This window comes from Diospyros lotus, chromosome 8 (assembly GCF_014633365.1).
Source record: "Diospyros lotus cultivar Yz01 chromosome 8, ASM1463336v1, whole genome shotgun sequence".
Classification (NCBI taxonomy): Eukaryota; Viridiplantae; Streptophyta; class Magnoliopsida; order Ericales; family Ebenaceae; genus Diospyros; species Diospyros lotus.
Genome location: NC_068345.1, coordinates 38,887,921 through 38,903,639, shown reverse-complemented (window position 1 = coordinate 38,903,639; position 15,719 = coordinate 38,887,921). Strand labels below are relative to the sequence as shown.

The 15,719-nt window shown below is 33.9% G+C and overlaps 2 protein-coding genes across 2 annotated transcripts; one reads left to right on the top strand and one right to left on the bottom strand.

The window, feature by feature from the left end:
* Positions 1 to 3,029: 3,029 nt before the first annotated feature.
* Positions 3,030 to 6,062, bottom strand: LOC127808979 (transcription elongation factor 1 homolog). Its single transcript, XM_052347747.1, has 6 exons — positions 5,937 to 6,062; positions 5,814 to 5,852; positions 4,800 to 4,926; positions 4,386 to 4,456; positions 3,456 to 3,477; positions 3,030 to 3,385 (listed from the first exon to the last, which is right to left on the bottom strand). The coding sequence occupies exons 3-6, from the start codon at positions 4,910 to 4,912 to the stop codon at positions 3,325 to 3,327; spliced, it is 267 nt and encodes an 88-aa protein (XP_052203707.1). The 5' UTR covers positions 4,913 to 4,926; positions 5,814 to 5,852; positions 5,937 to 6,062; the 3' UTR covers positions 3,030 to 3,324.
* Positions 6,063 to 6,297: 235 nt separating this feature from the next.
* Positions 6,298 to 15,448, top strand: LOC127808165 (uncharacterized). Its single transcript, XM_052346576.1, has 8 exons — positions 6,298 to 6,500; positions 9,083 to 9,120; positions 9,777 to 9,848; positions 9,989 to 10,072; positions 10,174 to 10,208; positions 11,462 to 11,547; positions 15,070 to 15,135; positions 15,214 to 15,448. The coding sequence occupies exons 1-8, from the start codon at positions 6,434 to 6,436 to the stop codon at positions 15,246 to 15,248; spliced, it is 483 nt and encodes a 160-aa protein (XP_052202536.1). The 5' UTR covers positions 6,298 to 6,433; the 3' UTR covers positions 15,249 to 15,448.
* The last annotated feature ends 271 nt before the right edge of the window (positions 15,449 to 15,719 follow it).

Sequence of the window (15,719 nt, the reverse complement as noted above, 5' to 3'; positions counted from 1 at the left end):
TTTGAAAAATCCCATGGCCAAAAAAAAAAAAAAAGAAGATCAAAAAATTTGTTTTTATTAAAAAATCAGGTTTTGTGGCCCCACAAAGCCCAATTTCTTTTATTAAAATGGTTTTTTTATCTTTTTCTTTTCTTTTTTTGGCCATGGGATTTTTCCAAGTTATCCAATTGTCCCAAAAATAAATTATTGTTTAAAATTTATACTTACATTTTTAGGTAAATTTTATAATTATTACATCAATTTAATCCAATGTTGTTAGTAGTTAGAACACTTAATCATGTATTGGTTGTATTTTATTATCATTCCATTGTTATTTATTGTGAATTATAAATTTAATTAAGTCAAAAAATATAAAAATACATTATTTTTTATTGGGTAAGTTTGAAAAATTTCATGGCCCAAAAAAAAAAAAAGTCAAAAAATCAATTTTTATTAAAAAATCAGGTTTCGTGGCCTCGCAAAACTTGGGTTGGGTTTTGTGACCCCACAAAGCCCGATTTTTTTATTAAAATGGTTATTTTGATCTTTTTTTTTTCTTTTCTTGGCCATGGGATTTTTCCAAGGTATCCAATAGTCCCAAAAAATAAATTATTGTTTAAAAATTATACTTGTATTTTTGGGTAAATTTTATAATCATTATATTAATTTAATCCAATGTTGTTAGTAGTTAGAACACTTAATCATGTATTGGTTGTATTTTATTATCATCCCATTGTTATTTCTTGTGAATTATAAATTTAATTAAGTCAAAAAATGTAAAAATACATTAGTTTTTATTGGGTAACTTTGAAAAATCCCATGGTAAAAAAAAAAAGATCAAAAAATTCATTTTTATTAAATAATCAGGTTTCATGGCCCTACAAAACCCGAGATTTGTGGCCCCACAAAGCTCGATTTTTTTTTATTAAAATGGTTATTTTGATTTTATTTTTTCTTTTCTTGCCCATGCAATTTTTCCAAGTTATCATAGTCCCAAAAATAAATTATTGTTTAAAAATTATACTTGTATTTTTGGGTTAATTTGATAATCATTATATCAATTTAATCCAATTTTGTTAGTAGTTTGAATACTTAATCCTATATTGGTTGTGTTTTATTATCATCCCATTGTTGTTTATTGTGAATTATAAATTCAATTAAGTAAAAAAATATAAAAATATGTCATTTTTTATTGGGTAACTTTGAAAAATCCCATGGCAAAAAAAAAAAAAAGATAAAAAATCCATTTTTATTATAAAATCAAGTTTTGTGTCCCCACAAAGCCTGATGACGTTGTGCAATTTTGAAAAATTATATTTTCATGAAAATCAGTATAGATCTGCAATAATATCTATCAAAATATGTTTTATTTACAACCATAAACATATTACACAGTCTTTATAAGCAATGTGATCCCAAAACAAAACAAATAGAAATGAAATCAATTCTTAGAGATTCAGTAAGTGGAATTGTTTGTTGGAGAGAAAGAATCTTGTTGAATGAGATTTCAATGAGGTCGTTGTGATTGATGAAGACTGTTAAATGATCCAACAAATAAAAAAATTGAATGTATAATGAATGACTGAGTTTGGATGGTTTGACAATGAAGAGAAAAAGAGTAACGTGAACGTTGGAATATGAGAGAGAAGAGAAAAACAATATAAAAGAGACAAGAGTATTTTAGTAATGATGATAAGGATAATGTGAGCTTTCTAATTTAAAATATCATTAAGGATATTTTAGGTATCTGACATAAAAGTGGCTATAGAGTGCAATTAGTTTATTTGATTTGTCAAAAATATTTTTTTACTAGAAAGTGGTTAAAAACAATTTTTTAAATTTCTTTTAGATTATTTATGAACTTCTCTCTTTATTTTTTTTTTCTTTTCTTTTTTTTTTTTTTTACTTCCCATCTTCTTCTTCCTCTTTCCTTTGCTTCTCCTTTCTTTTTTCTGTGTGTATATATATGTATGCGCATGTGTGTGTATATATATGTATGCACGTATGTGTAAGTATATATGTATATGTGTCAGGAACTTATGATTAATAAAACAAAGAATAAATTAGATTTAAGACATATATTCTAGTTCTTCTTCTAATGGCAATTCATGATTTGCATTTTAAGGTAGTATAGGCTCTCTCATAGTCGTCACCCACCATCCCATGGTCTGTCCCAAATGTTTTTCAACTACCAAGTGAATTGGTAAAGCATGGCTAGAAGGAATAGTGGGTGCACTGGGTTATCTACTTTTCTAAACACATGTATATATGCTTGTGTGTGTGTATATATATATATGTATGCGTGTGTTTGGAGGCGGGTAATAATGTGGGTGGGGTCTGTGAGAGAGAGAGAGAGAGAAAGAGAGGAGACACTGAAGGAGGGAGTGAATGGGTCTGTGAGGGAGAGAGGCAACGACGGAGAATACGATGGTTTTGGGAGGAAAAAATAAGTAGGTATTTGATCTCAATTATTAAATCAAAATATATGTTAGACATTTTTAAAAATGGTTCTATTTTATTATATAAATTTATGTAAAATACATATATATATTTATTTAATTTATTATTTTATTTTTTTTGTCACGTATGTCACCGAGACTCATTCAAAATATTTTAAAACGTCGAATGACATGCCACGTCAACAAGCGCACACAACTTTTAAATTAGATTTGAATCATAAATAAAATTACAATCAATCAATCAATCAAATCAAAAATTATTTCTCCAAATTGAAATATTTAGATAAAATTACAAAAAAGCAATAAGGTTCAACATTTTACTGTTATTAGCCCTATTTTTAAACATACATTGTACGTCACAAAATGTATACGAGTGCATAAATAATATTTATGAGTAACACATTGAATGTTGTTTATCTTTCTGCTTCAGTAATGGATGCTAAACGCTAAACATAAAAATTTTTAACAGATAACCATAAGACCAACTCCATTATATTGGGCAATAGAACACATTGACAGAAAACAACTTTATATGAACCTCCCCTCCAAAATGATTCTTACTTACCAGAAGAGAGAGAGACCCTCAAAGGCTACAGACAGAAGATAAGTTTATATACCCACAAACTTTACTGCATCATGCAGAACACGATGCAGTACACAGCTGCTTCCTGCAATACAATACTTAGAATAACATTGGGAAGACTCAACAGGGGTGAGTTCAAATACAGTCAACCATTATAATATTGGCTACATATCACAAATTTTTATGAACTGTCATTAGAACTACAATGACACTTGAGCGAAATCCAGGCTCATAGGAACTTCAATAGAGCTTAGCTATATATCCAGCGGTAGAAACAGCTTCTGGGTATCAAGTTTGCTGCTTTCAAGCACCCTCGTCCTCCAGGTTGTTGACTCGTTCACACTCATCAATCCATTCACTGTATCTGCACATTTCAACTTTTGGGTGAGAGAGAGAGAGAGAGAGGTTTTTTTTTTTTAAGTATAGGCACTTACATGTCAATTGGCTCAGTTAAAGCTGCACACAAAAAGGAAAAGAACAAGTCAGATACAATATTCTTTTAGAACTTGTGATCTTGAGTTGCTCTAAATTAGCCAAGTAATACACCTGCTGGAATTGGGACAACTATTCTATGAACCTGTTCTAAGATGGGCATTCAAGAAAGCAGGCTAAGACATCATAATAACAGGGCAACTGTTGACATAGGGAAACCGTTCTATTAGTTCCAGTGATCTACTGTGTCCAAGTATCAAGGTACAGTTGCCTTTTGATACATTGACAAAAAGGTCTCCAGTCTTGACCCCCAACATCATTACCATGATTTGAAAATGAGGATTTGTAGGAGATGATAATGAAAAGACCAAAATAGAAAAAGGAAGAAACTATTATAGGTCCCCTCAATTTTTTCTTTATCCCATCTGAATTACCCCTACCTTTTTAGACAATAATAAGGTCATCTTTCTAGCTGACAGGAACAACAAATTTTATTAAATTATTATTATTATTATTATTATTATTATTATTATTATTATTATTATTATTATTATTTTGTTTTTCATTCAACTAGCATTGGTTTGTTAAATCAGATGCTACTTTGGTAAAAATTTTAAATCAGATGCTAGTTGCCTAAAAAACAAAAATATAATGTTAATTTAATAAAAAATTCAGGAAACAACTATCTACCATATGCATGTACCAAAGTCTTGTGGCATGCAACTTTTAGCACACTAACAAAGAATCACTATCTATCATCATCCAAAATCAACTGCTTGGAATTTCAACATTACTACATACTTATTGTAGACAAAAAAGGAAAATACAGCGGCTATTATTTCTCATTCTGGAAGCATTGTAGGAGACTTTCGTACTCAATACTAATTTAGTGAAGACTGGCAATTGAGAAAAGTATGGGCTGTAAAATATACCTGTTACAGTGGTGCTGAAGCTCTCTTGGCAAATCCTGCAGGAAGCCTCCCCAATTAAGTTCTTCATATCTCTGAACAAGAAGTGCCCATGTGAGCATGAAACTTGAAAACTAACAAAATCTAATCGTGGATTACTCCACTGCTATGGTATCCCTGAACCTTCACAATTTGTCCATTAATATTTTTTTCTTGTAAATTTTAATTTTCAATTCTTAAGTAGCTAAGACATAAACTAAGGCTTTTTGCCTAACAGATCACCTAACATAACGGTCATAACAATGCCTTAAATGAGTCAGCTATGATCAATTAAGTACAATAATATATGTGCTTACAACTTTGACTCCAAAGAGACACTTGAACCAATATATAGAAGAATACATTCAGGACTGGATTAGAAGTTGAAGAAGGGCTTACATGCGGCACTCAACACCAGTGCCATGATTGCAGAATGGGCAACTAAAGACAGTGTCGAGTTTATCCATCCGCTTCTTTGGAGGTGGCTTCGCTCTTGACTTCCTTTTCCCCATAGGTCAACTCCTTTCTTTGTATGAATACATCAAATGCAAAAGTCAACATGAATGAAGATGTAAAAAAGAAAATCAATTTTCAAAAGCAGAACAAGAAAAAGTTAACCATCTGCTACAGCTGTGATCATGAGCAAGCGTTCTATATCTTCTTTTCCCTTATGTTCTATAAATAAGAACAATAAAACTATTCCAAAATAAATCCATACAGTAATGCATTATTCTTGAGTTAATGGATTCCAGTGCAATTCCCAAACATAGAATTCATAAGAAAAATTCAGCAACATACATTCACTGAAATTATTTGCAGAAAAAAACATTTGAAGGAACACAGATTTACTCTTACTACTTAATATCAATCCATTTCCTTAAAATTATACACCCATTGCCTTGCATTCGAGAGGCACATGAAAAGAAGTCTTTTCTTTAGCCAAAGAAATCATGTCACAAAATATCCTAATAAATTGTTTTCTCAAAAGGCCATGGAAGCCGTAAACAGAACTAATGATTAAAACACAGGAATGAGTTCTAGAAAATTTCGACGTTTTCTTTCAAATTTCATTCTTTTTCTACACAAGCATATTCTTTCAAATAATTTGCATTTTCGGCGGCCAAAATCTGAGGTATCCAATAATTTAGGGATTTGCAAAAGTTATCCTCTTTAATCGATCAAATCGTAAATCAAAGTCAGTTTTTTTTTTTTTTTTCTTTCGTATCGAATTGAGCTTTTCGTTCTTTGACGATTTCTCCCTTGAATTACATGCCCTACCTTTTTTTTTTTTTTTCCATCCAATAAGTAATAACAACAGAACATTCAATAAAATCTCGAGTTCAAGCTCTAAGCATCAATTAAAAACAACGAAACAAACCAGACCAAACTAAAATCTTAATATCAAAATCTCACCTTGGATCGACGGAGATGCAATGAGAACTCTTCCAAAATCTGTAAACGGTGATAAAAAAAAAATCAGAATAATAAAAACAAGGGAATGATTCGAGAAATCGGCAAGATCGGTCGAACATATACTTTTCGAGGCAAACAACGCGAAGTTGAAACCCTAATGCTATCGGGTTCAGGAGGAAGAAAGATGCAAACGGAACGACGGTTTGATTCTGAAGAGAGAATTCAATTGAGACCCAGGCCGACACGGAAATAACATATTGGGCTTCCCTGAATGGGAATCTTCAAGGCCCATAATCCCAAAATTAGCCCTGTAAGTGACGGGCCCAGTCTGGTGACACGGCCCTAGTACCTCCATTACTGGGCCTTGTCCGAATGCTAATCTTAAAGAGAAAAAATTCCATTGGACTGGAATACCATTTCCGTTATCATATTGATATTATCCTAAAACAAGGATTGTTTTCGATTTAAAAAACATTGAAACTAAAACAAGAAACGCCTCATTTTTCTGGTATCCGGCTGTTGGGACTTGGGAGCCCTAGCTTTTAGTTGCTCTCATCTCTCTTAACTCATTGATCGGTGATCCATAACGTCGATACTTGCAGAGAGAGAGAGAGAGGACGATGGGGAGAGGAAAGTTCAAGGGCAAACCTACTGGCCGGCGCCAGTTTTCCACTCCGGAGGAGATGAGTATGCTCCCTTGTGTTTCTCTGTCTACGCGCACTGACGCGGTCGTTTCTTTTTGGATTCATTTGATCAACAGATCTGATATCTTTTTTTTTGTTGAATTTCCTTGTATGTAGGTTAGAGGTGTTTGTTTGTTTCCTTCTTTGTTGTGCCGCCTTTGGATTGATTTGGTCGAGTACGAGAAATTGATACGTGGTTTCTTTTATACTATTGTCAATAGCTGTGTGTTTAAATTCTGAGGAAGTTGTCTGTAAGCCTAAAGTTTCTAGGGAGGCATTACAGGAGTGTTGTCTGAATATCCGTTAGAATTTTGCATAAAGTCGGTGATACATAAACTAGGTGATGAGTTTTTGTTAAATATTTTGGAAATTTAGCGTGAAGGAATTGGGTGAACTTGGAACACAAAATCTAGGGCACATCTTTGCACGCCAGTCATGATATCGATGAGTAATTTTTCTATAAAGTCAATACTTTATGATTATTATTTTGATGACTGCAGGTGCATAACCAACGTTCTAATTAGTACCCAGGCTGTAGCACGCAGCCAAGGAGAAGTGCTTTTTACCGTTGTCTTTATTTTAGAGGACTTAATGGTTTTTAGGAATATCAAAAAACACACACGCATAAACTCATTTCTGGAAACCTCTGAGTACCTAGTCGCTAAGACTTTCCTTAAAGATATATACTGCTTTTGTTATGCTGTTTTTTTTTTTATTTTTTTTGGTAAAAATTAAAAAAAAAAGGGTTACATAGTTGATTTGCCACCAAAATTTTTTGAAGTTCACTTATTTGGAGCTTGAACATTAACTTGGGAGTTACAGATCTGTAGAAGAGGTGGAGAAGAATCTAGGCACATCACTTAGAATTCATGTAGAATTATCGCTTGAACAAGTAAAAAAACCATGCATAAAATTTCATAAAACTCAAGTTTTGTCCGAGGCTCAACTTGATAAAAAAAGATATTATAGATAATTGTATATTGTTGAAGCTTTTAATTGTAGTAGGATAAAAATTTAAAAATTAGGAATCCCATAAAATGTTCTATCATCTATGTTCTAGATTATAACAACAATTCCATATAAGATCCAAGTGGCAGTATTTTGATCGTGGATAACTATTTAATTAGAAGATGTTTAAATGTCTGTGTTTCCTTATACTTGGGATGGAGGGTGGTGATCATTTGTGCATGCTTCCTTAGCTGTTGCTCACTTTGTTGTATTTTTGCCACATCTAGATGCTTGGTGGCAATTTCTAACAGGTTTATGCTGGCGACTAGTTTCTACTCTATCTCAACAGGTTTGGAGGCTGGCAAGCCCTTTAATAGGAAGAGAACAAAGTAGATGTTAGTGCCCTTAGATTCATTTTAGTGGCCGTACTTACAAGTAGGGTTTGATCTTGATTAAGTACATACATCAAGAAGTTAAACTTGGTGATGCAGTCAAAATGATTGAAACCTGCAAGATAGTGTCACATATCTAGGGTTTAACCTAGGGTTTTAACTGAGAAATTGGAAGAAATCGAGGGAGATACAACAGGGAGGGAGGATCAGAAGAACAAGGGGAGAATTGAGAGAGAACAGAAGAGATCAGGAGAGAGATTAGAGAAAGTGAGAGAGAATTGTAGAGAGAGGAGGACTGGAATTCAGATTATCATTCAATAACTATCCCATTCTATAATATATCTAACGTATTTATATCCTTTCAGTTACAATACAACTGAAAGGCACAAACTGCTATAGCACTAGAGTACAACTAGCAAGAAATGCACATAATACATAATTACTATTATATCTTTGGGGATCCTTGGGGTCATGACGGATAGCTAATAAATGAATGAGTTTGGAAAATAATGACTTTCACGTGAACAAGAGTATCAATTTACCTTGATGTATTTTAGTTTCATTAAACCTTTTACAGCTTCCTTGGAATCAATTCTATTGAATTGGACCTCCAATTCCTTAGATTTAGTGATTTCAACAAAACTGAAATTTTTTGTTTGGAAAAAATATCAAAAATAGAAACTGAATTCTAATTCTTAAGAAGAATTAGAAGTCTTCTTCTAATTTAATATTGTTTTATTTTTCATTTTAAAGTCTTCTTCTTCTTCTTCATTGTCATCAATCAGTCTGGAATCCATCGCAAGAAGAACTGTTTTTATTGTTTAGCTTTTATTAAAAAAATAACGTTGTTTATAATGTTGGAGTGTTAGAGAAAAAAAGATGAAGAAGAAGAAGATAAATTACAGGGACCTTTAGAGACATTTTTAGAACCACAAGGGGTCTCCCTGTAAATGGCCCAAATCATAGGAATCTGAGGCAATTTACCCCAATTTCATTTGCATGAAATTGATCAAAATTGTAAGTTCATATATTCAGTTGACCACAAAAGAAGTTTATGGATGAAACTGACCGAAAACTGTAAATTCATATACCAAAAGCGACCTTTTACTTTTTTTGTTTTAATATTACCTTTTCTATTTTATTGGGAGGGGCAGTTATCTTGTTTAAGAATGATAATGTTGGGTCTGTACTGGAAATGTTAAATATCTACTAACCCAGATCTCCTTTTCATAACTCATGGTTGCAGTGTCTGGTTCATCTTCTCGGCCTCGCACATTTAAACAGGTAATTTTCTTAGCTCTACTTGCTTGTACCCATGCTCGTTTCCAATTCTTCGTTATTTTGTGGTAACTACGTGATTATCATCTTTGACTGTGGTCACTTCTAGAAATTAGCACTTCTGCTAGAAATGAATACAAAACTCTGCATGTTGTCATCTGAAGAAGCCTAAAAGCTTCTGGCAGACGTTGAAGTATGCCAGGGGAAAAAACAACTATTCAAATTCACCATCACAACATGATTTTGTTATGTATTTTTGTATATTTACGATTTTGGATGTGATAATTTGCATGTAAGTGTGTTCCTACTACATAGATCTAGAGGAAAAGCATAGAAATTTGATCAGCGATCTTACAAGTTACAAACCTATGATGATTGTGAAATGACATTAAATCCATTTGTGAGTAATAAATATGGAAACAGTAGTCATTTTGACAGGGCTACTGCATCCATCTCCAATGGCATACCAAGAAGTGTTCCATCTAGTAGTCCACAGTTTTTGTAACTAGCTTTGTTTTTTGATTGTGTCAATATAAACATGAATCTTTTACCGGGGGTACTTGGAGTTTCAGTGTCATCCAAGACATCCATCTCATTCCATTATCTGTCAGAACTATCCTGACTTCCACAATGGATCTTCTTAAGCTATTTAATATTTGTAGGTTGAAGCTAAAGAGGAGGAAGAGGAGAGATCTGAAGAAGAAGCGGAACAGGATTCTGAGGAAGAACCTGAAGTGAGTAAATTTATACGCATATCACTATGCAATGCTTCTTTTTATTACACATTGATGGAGTTTGTTTCATGTCCTCATTGACTTTTATGCAATGGCTAATCAGTTCAAATGATCTTTTTTTGTTGTCAATATCTTAACAGAAGCGGAAGGGCACCCAAGGTGTTATTGAGATTGAGAATCCTAATTTGGTGAACCCAAAGACCTTGAAAGCTAAAGATGCTGATGTAAGTTCATCTAACTATTTATATTTGTAAATATGGTTGTAGTAGTAAAATCAAGTTATTTCATAAATGTTGTATGTGATCTTTAATTTTTTATTTTGCAGATTGAGAAAACAACTGAACTCTCAAGGCGTGAAAGGTTTGCAATTCTTGTCTAACTTCCCTCATTAAATCCGAGTTTTCTATCAAATCATCCATATGTTGATTTCTCCCCTGATTTTTGTTGATCATCCCATGTTTAGGTAGGCAAGGTGAATAAAAAGGTTATAACAAGAGACAGGAAGATTGTGGTTGTCTTGTTAGTATAATTATCATAAATATTTTTCTCAGCACGTGATTTTATGCACCGAATCATCATTTACTTGCTTAATGATTGATAATATCTTTAGCTCATAATCTTTTATTTGCCTTAACATCTGCTGATTCATCTTTTATTTTTTTTATTTTCATTTTTATTTTTTAACCAACTTCCACTTCTGTGCCAAATGAATTTGTGCTGCAATCTATCTTTACTGTTGGCAATTACTAGAACTTGCTCTGCATTTCTGGCCATTCACGTTTCTTAAAATTGTTCTGTTTCAATTGCTGTGGCATCATGTTTTGATCCAACAGCTACACTATTACGTATATCTCAATTTACTTTGACCATACTAGGAGTTATATTAAGAAGTCTTTTCTGTTCATCTTGAATTTACTCACTTCTGAAACTAGCTGAGTGTTGTGGTAGAACTAAGTTTTATCCATTCCTTATTTTCATTTTTGTTTGTTTTCGAAGGGGGGCGTGGTATAACTCTTTAATGATAAATATATCTGGACACAATAAATGGATTATCAAATATTAAAATAAACAATTATGTATACATGTCTTCCTTTTCTAATTTTCATCCATAAAATTTGATAATATATCTGATCACCCTAGTTTACTCACTTAAATCATTGTCATCACAAACCTTAATTCCACTACATAAAGCCATTATGTCCTTCTACCTATGGATTCTACTCTCCATTCATCTCTATCCATGGTTATGTTTTTGTAATGCCATGATATCCTATATCATGTCTTAAGGATTTTCCATTCCATAAGTGTATCTTTTGGTATATACAAACCATTGTAATTGTGTCTCACTCATCTGTGTAATATAGAAATTCCAATTCATAAGCATATGTGAGGTGATGCCAATTGCCTACTAGCTTTGTTATTTAGCAGCTATTGGAAAGGTTTGGTAATTGGTAAGGCTTGCAAGTGCATGGTGCTACTACGCAACACCAGTGCGCTATCATTGGATTACCTGTTGCTATATTTCTCCATTGGCTTTTTGGAATTTTATCAGTTGTGTGTTTTGCAATATTTGCAACTACAACAAATATTTACATGTTCTTATTTATTCACAGAGAAGAGATAGAGAAACAGAAGGCTCATGAAAGATACATGAGGTTGCAAGAACAAGGGAAAACTGAACAAGCAAGAAAAGATTTAGGTATGGCATTTTAGTTGGTAGTCACCATTGTTCGTTGAATATCTTTTTTCTCCTAGTTACATGGTGAATTTTCTTTTTAAGTAGATTGTCTTGTATTGCATATAGGATTATTTCTTAAGGCCTAAATTCTTGGATAATGTTATGCATTGTCAGAGAGTTTTGTTTGTGAAGCCACTTACATAACTGTTCTAAAAAACAAAAAGAAAAAGAAAGTAATAGTTTTTCTTGCACAATTGCCTGAGACACTACGATTGATGCTTATGATACATTGTACTTTCAGTATGTGGTTGATTTGCATTTGAATGGGAGATATTTGGCATTATACGTGGCTCCCTGGATTTTTTTTTTTTTTTTTTTGAGGATTAAGGTCATAATTTTTTGTCTGGCTGGTCGAATGGTAACTGCTCTTTTGCATAGAAAGGAGGAAACTGCGCACTTATTTGGTAACTGGAATTACAGGGAGTTGGTTGAGTTTTGTGAGTTGATACATCATGCAGCAACCTACACCCTGAGCCTTATTCTTACAGGGTTGGGGGGTGGTTGGATACGTGAGCCCTAATGTCAAATCATTATCTTCATGATTGCAAGGAGCGGGGTGAAAAAATGAAGTATGAGTTTGAGTTAATACTTAATAGGACTAGTGTTGTTCTGGAGATACAAAGTTAGTAAGACTAGTGTTGTTTTGGAGATACAAAGTCAACATATAGTTTTTGTAGCCAAACAAATTGAAATTAAGAGGACATGGTAATTTTATGGGTCCTAAGATGTAGGCGCCCCTAGCCAGGGACCCACAACAAGATGACATAAATGGCAAAACCTATTAAAACATTACACATCCTCATTGACAACGAAAGCCACACTCGTACATTTTTACACATAGACAAACACAATAGTGTTCACATGCTCGCATAAACAAGAGCAACTCAATATTACACACCACATCAGGGTCCATAAACTCACCATATCCCCTCAGGGTACAATCTAAAACAAAAAAACAAGCATAATTTAATATTACACAACACAAAACACCCCCAGGGTCCTTTGAATGAGACGGCTCTGTACACACTGCTACCCCATGGATCCTGACTCACTTGGCTCACCCTCTACTTTAGTCTTACCTTTACCTAGAATGATGCAAGCAAACATGAGCCACAAGGCCCAACAAGTATAACTGGAAGAAAGCGAGCATAAGAGTCATGGGTATTAAGAAGCAAAAGAGACATAAATGCCATTTAAGGTATTTTTACATGATAAAATGATGATACATGCATCCATGCTCATATGCAGTGCTTTTTAGAACTATAAACATGGGACTGAATTCCGAAACCTTGGGACCGAAGTCCATAACATAAACTTAGGACCGAAGTCCAACTTTGAGCTCAACACTTTCTCTGCGGATATATCCTGCGGACTTGTCCGCTGCGCGCATCATGAGGCCTTTACACATTTATTTAAAAACCATTTTCATGCACATGCTTCATGCATCCTCATAACATGCATTTTTGTAATAACTTCTCATATATAATTGGCATGCAATTAACAAAACAATATGCACAATGGGGTAACATTCATGCAAGATAACATCAAACTTTTGCATGTCCACAATAAAGCATCATTTCCAAGGAAAGATAGGGTGATACAAACCCTATTTGAGATTCAATAGGTATAAATATAAATCATGGAATAACATGCATATTCATAATAACTTCTCATATATAACTGACACGCAATTAACGAAGCAAGATACAAAATAGGACAACATTCATGCAAGACAATATCAAACATTTGCATGTCCACAATAAAGCATCTTTCCCAAGGAAAGATAGGGTGATACAAACTTTATTTGAGATTCAATAAGTATAAATGTAAATCATGGAATAATTTATTGGCAAAGGGGAAATAACTTGTAAAATAGGAAAATATCATGGAATTTAGAAAATTAAGAGGTAGGATTTGCAATGACAAGAGTTAGAAAATAGAACTTGTAATTTAAAACATATCTTGAGAAAAGAGGAACTGAACTGTAAAATAGGAGAAGAACTTGCAATTTAAAAGATCAGGAACTAAGAGCTTGCATAATAATAAGAAAACTGAGATCTTGTCTCTTAAATAGAACAAAGAGGAAGAAGAACTTGTCTTAATAGAAATAAGAACTTGTAAATTGAAAACATGAACTTAAAAAGAGGGAGAAATTGAACTTGCAAGATAGGAATAAGAACTTGCAAAAACTAGGAAGAGAACTTGCCTTAGATATTCTTCTTTAACCTCTATTGCGAATCAAGGTTGCTTATGTCATAGCCCATACTTACACGGACATAATTTTTCTTAATTTCTCCCAAAATTCTCCCAAACTTTCCTCAAACTCCCCCCCCCCCCCCCAAAAAAAAAAATCTCCCCATTCACTCAAAGGCATAGCCTATTTATAGGCCAAGGGGTAGGGGAGGTCGTAGGACATATGGGAGAAAATTCCTCTTTTTTTTAGGGGGGGGAAAATTGGGTTGCTGGATGCGAGGCTGCAGGAGGCAGCCACATGGGCACGCTCGGCCGCGCGCGCCTGGCCACGCAGCCGCCCGCATGCGGCCCGGGTGGCACGCGCACGCCTGGGCCTAGGCTACTCCGAAATTTCCCCCTTTTTTTTTTTTCAAAACATTTTAAATAATTATTTTCTTTAAAATTTTCACATATTCCATAATATCCTCAAATAATTATTTTTAATCCCAAAAACATACCAAATTTAATATTTTCCATTAATCTCCATAAAACCTCACATAACTTGATAAATTACCCTAAAGCCCATAAATTAATTATTTTACTTAAATCCTCAAATCACTTCAAATGTCGAAATTAAAAATTGCCAATTATCTCAAATTTCGAGATGTTACATAAGAAGTTGCAATTTCTGAGATATTACGATTGTTTAGGTCTTATGTTTTGAGAAGTTAATTTTTTTTTTTTTTTAACTTCCAAGAGCTCATTCGTTGTGGAATGTCCTCTTGTAGTGTTATCGGTTTTTTAGCCCAAGGCTTGTTTTGCTGATGGTATGATGAAAAGTGAAAAAGTTGGAAGACAAAAGCACTACCAGTACCTGATATGTAGAAAAGGTGTTGTCATCACCGGTAGGTCAGGGTACCGTACCTCAATGGAGGATGTTTCTGTTGCTTGATGCTAGTGCCTTGTTGATTGGGCACCTGAATGGCTATATCCAAGACTTGCTTGGGCACTTCCTAAAAGGCTTTATCTTAGTTGCCAACAAATATGCACAAGTATAGGAGGATGTTGAGCTTTACCTTGAGGAGCTCTGGTGCAACTTTTGTGAATGCTATTACATTATTTTTAGTTTATGCCCTTTTGTTCTTTGATCTGTTGGAGCAGTAAACCTTGTTTCCCGTTGGGTCTAAACATAAAAAAGTTGCCTATCTATACCTGCCTATTGCTATCCTCTCCTAATCTTTTTCCACTTTATATCTTCTGTTTTCATATATTAGATGTGTTTTGGTTAATTTTTCCTTATCCCAATTGCAGAGCGATTGGCCCTTATACGGCAGCAGAGGGCCGAGGCTGCCAAAAAACGAGAAGAAGAAAAAGCAGGTAATGTGATGAAATTTATTTCTTGCTCTTCCCGTTATCTTCCTGGGTTATCTCTGATAAAGAAATCGTTTTTTGCAGCTAAAGAACAAAAGAAGACTGAAGGTCGCAAGTGACGGTAATCTGCCTGGGTGAAATGTTAAACAGAAAATTGTACTTCTAGGACAACATATTTGTTCCTCTAGTTCGTTCAAATCAAAGTGTCGTTTCAAGTACAATTTGTTTAGGCTATCTATTTTGGTTGTATACAGGAGGCAAATGTGTGTAACCACTATTGGACCTTTATAGCTTTTAAGAACTATTTAAGACTTTGATATGTGCTGATTTGTGCTAATGCTACTGAAACATATCAAGGCCCAATATTCTGGACATCACCAAAACTGTCTGTCCAAATCTGGCTTCAGCAAAAATGGGTCCACAGACTTCACCAACCCAACTAAGACCGGCCCAAGACCTGACAGCATGTCTCCCGCTGACAGCATGGTCATTCTCCAGTGGGTGACAGTTCATCCGCTAAGAGCAGAGTTCAAAGAAATACCTGGTTTCTGAAAATATATTATTAACAAATTCTTATCTTTCGCATGTCA

What these genes read in the sequence shown, in the direction of transcription:
- LOC127808979 (XM_052347747.1), bottom strand. Translation starts at nt 4,912, where the DNA reads ATGGGGAAAAGGAAGTCAAGAGCGAAGCCACCTCCAAAGAAGCGGATG. An exon ending in ACTGGTGTTGAGTGCCGCAT is followed by an intron (nt 4,457 to 4,799) that starts GTAAGCCCTTCT and finishes CTTCTTGTTCAG; the next exon opens with AGATATGAAGAACTTAATTG. An exon ending in CTTCAGCACCACTGTAACAG is followed by an intron (nt 3,478 to 4,385) that starts GTATATTTTACA and finishes TTTTGTGTGCAG; the next exon opens with CTTTAACTGAGCCAATTGAC.
- LOC127808165 (XM_052346576.1), top strand. Translation starts at nt 6,434, where the DNA reads ATGGGGAGAGGAAAGTTCAAGGGCAAACCTACTGGCCGGCGCCAGTTT. An exon ending in GGCCTCGCACATTTAAACAG is followed by an intron (nt 9,121 to 9,776) that starts GTAATTTTCTTA and finishes TAATATTTGTAG; the next exon opens with GTTGAAGCTAAAGAGGAGGA. An exon ending in TGAAAGCTAAAGATGCTGAT is followed by an intron (nt 10,073 to 10,173) that starts GTAAGTTCATCT and finishes TTTATTTTGCAG; the next exon opens with ATTGAGAAAACAACTGAACT.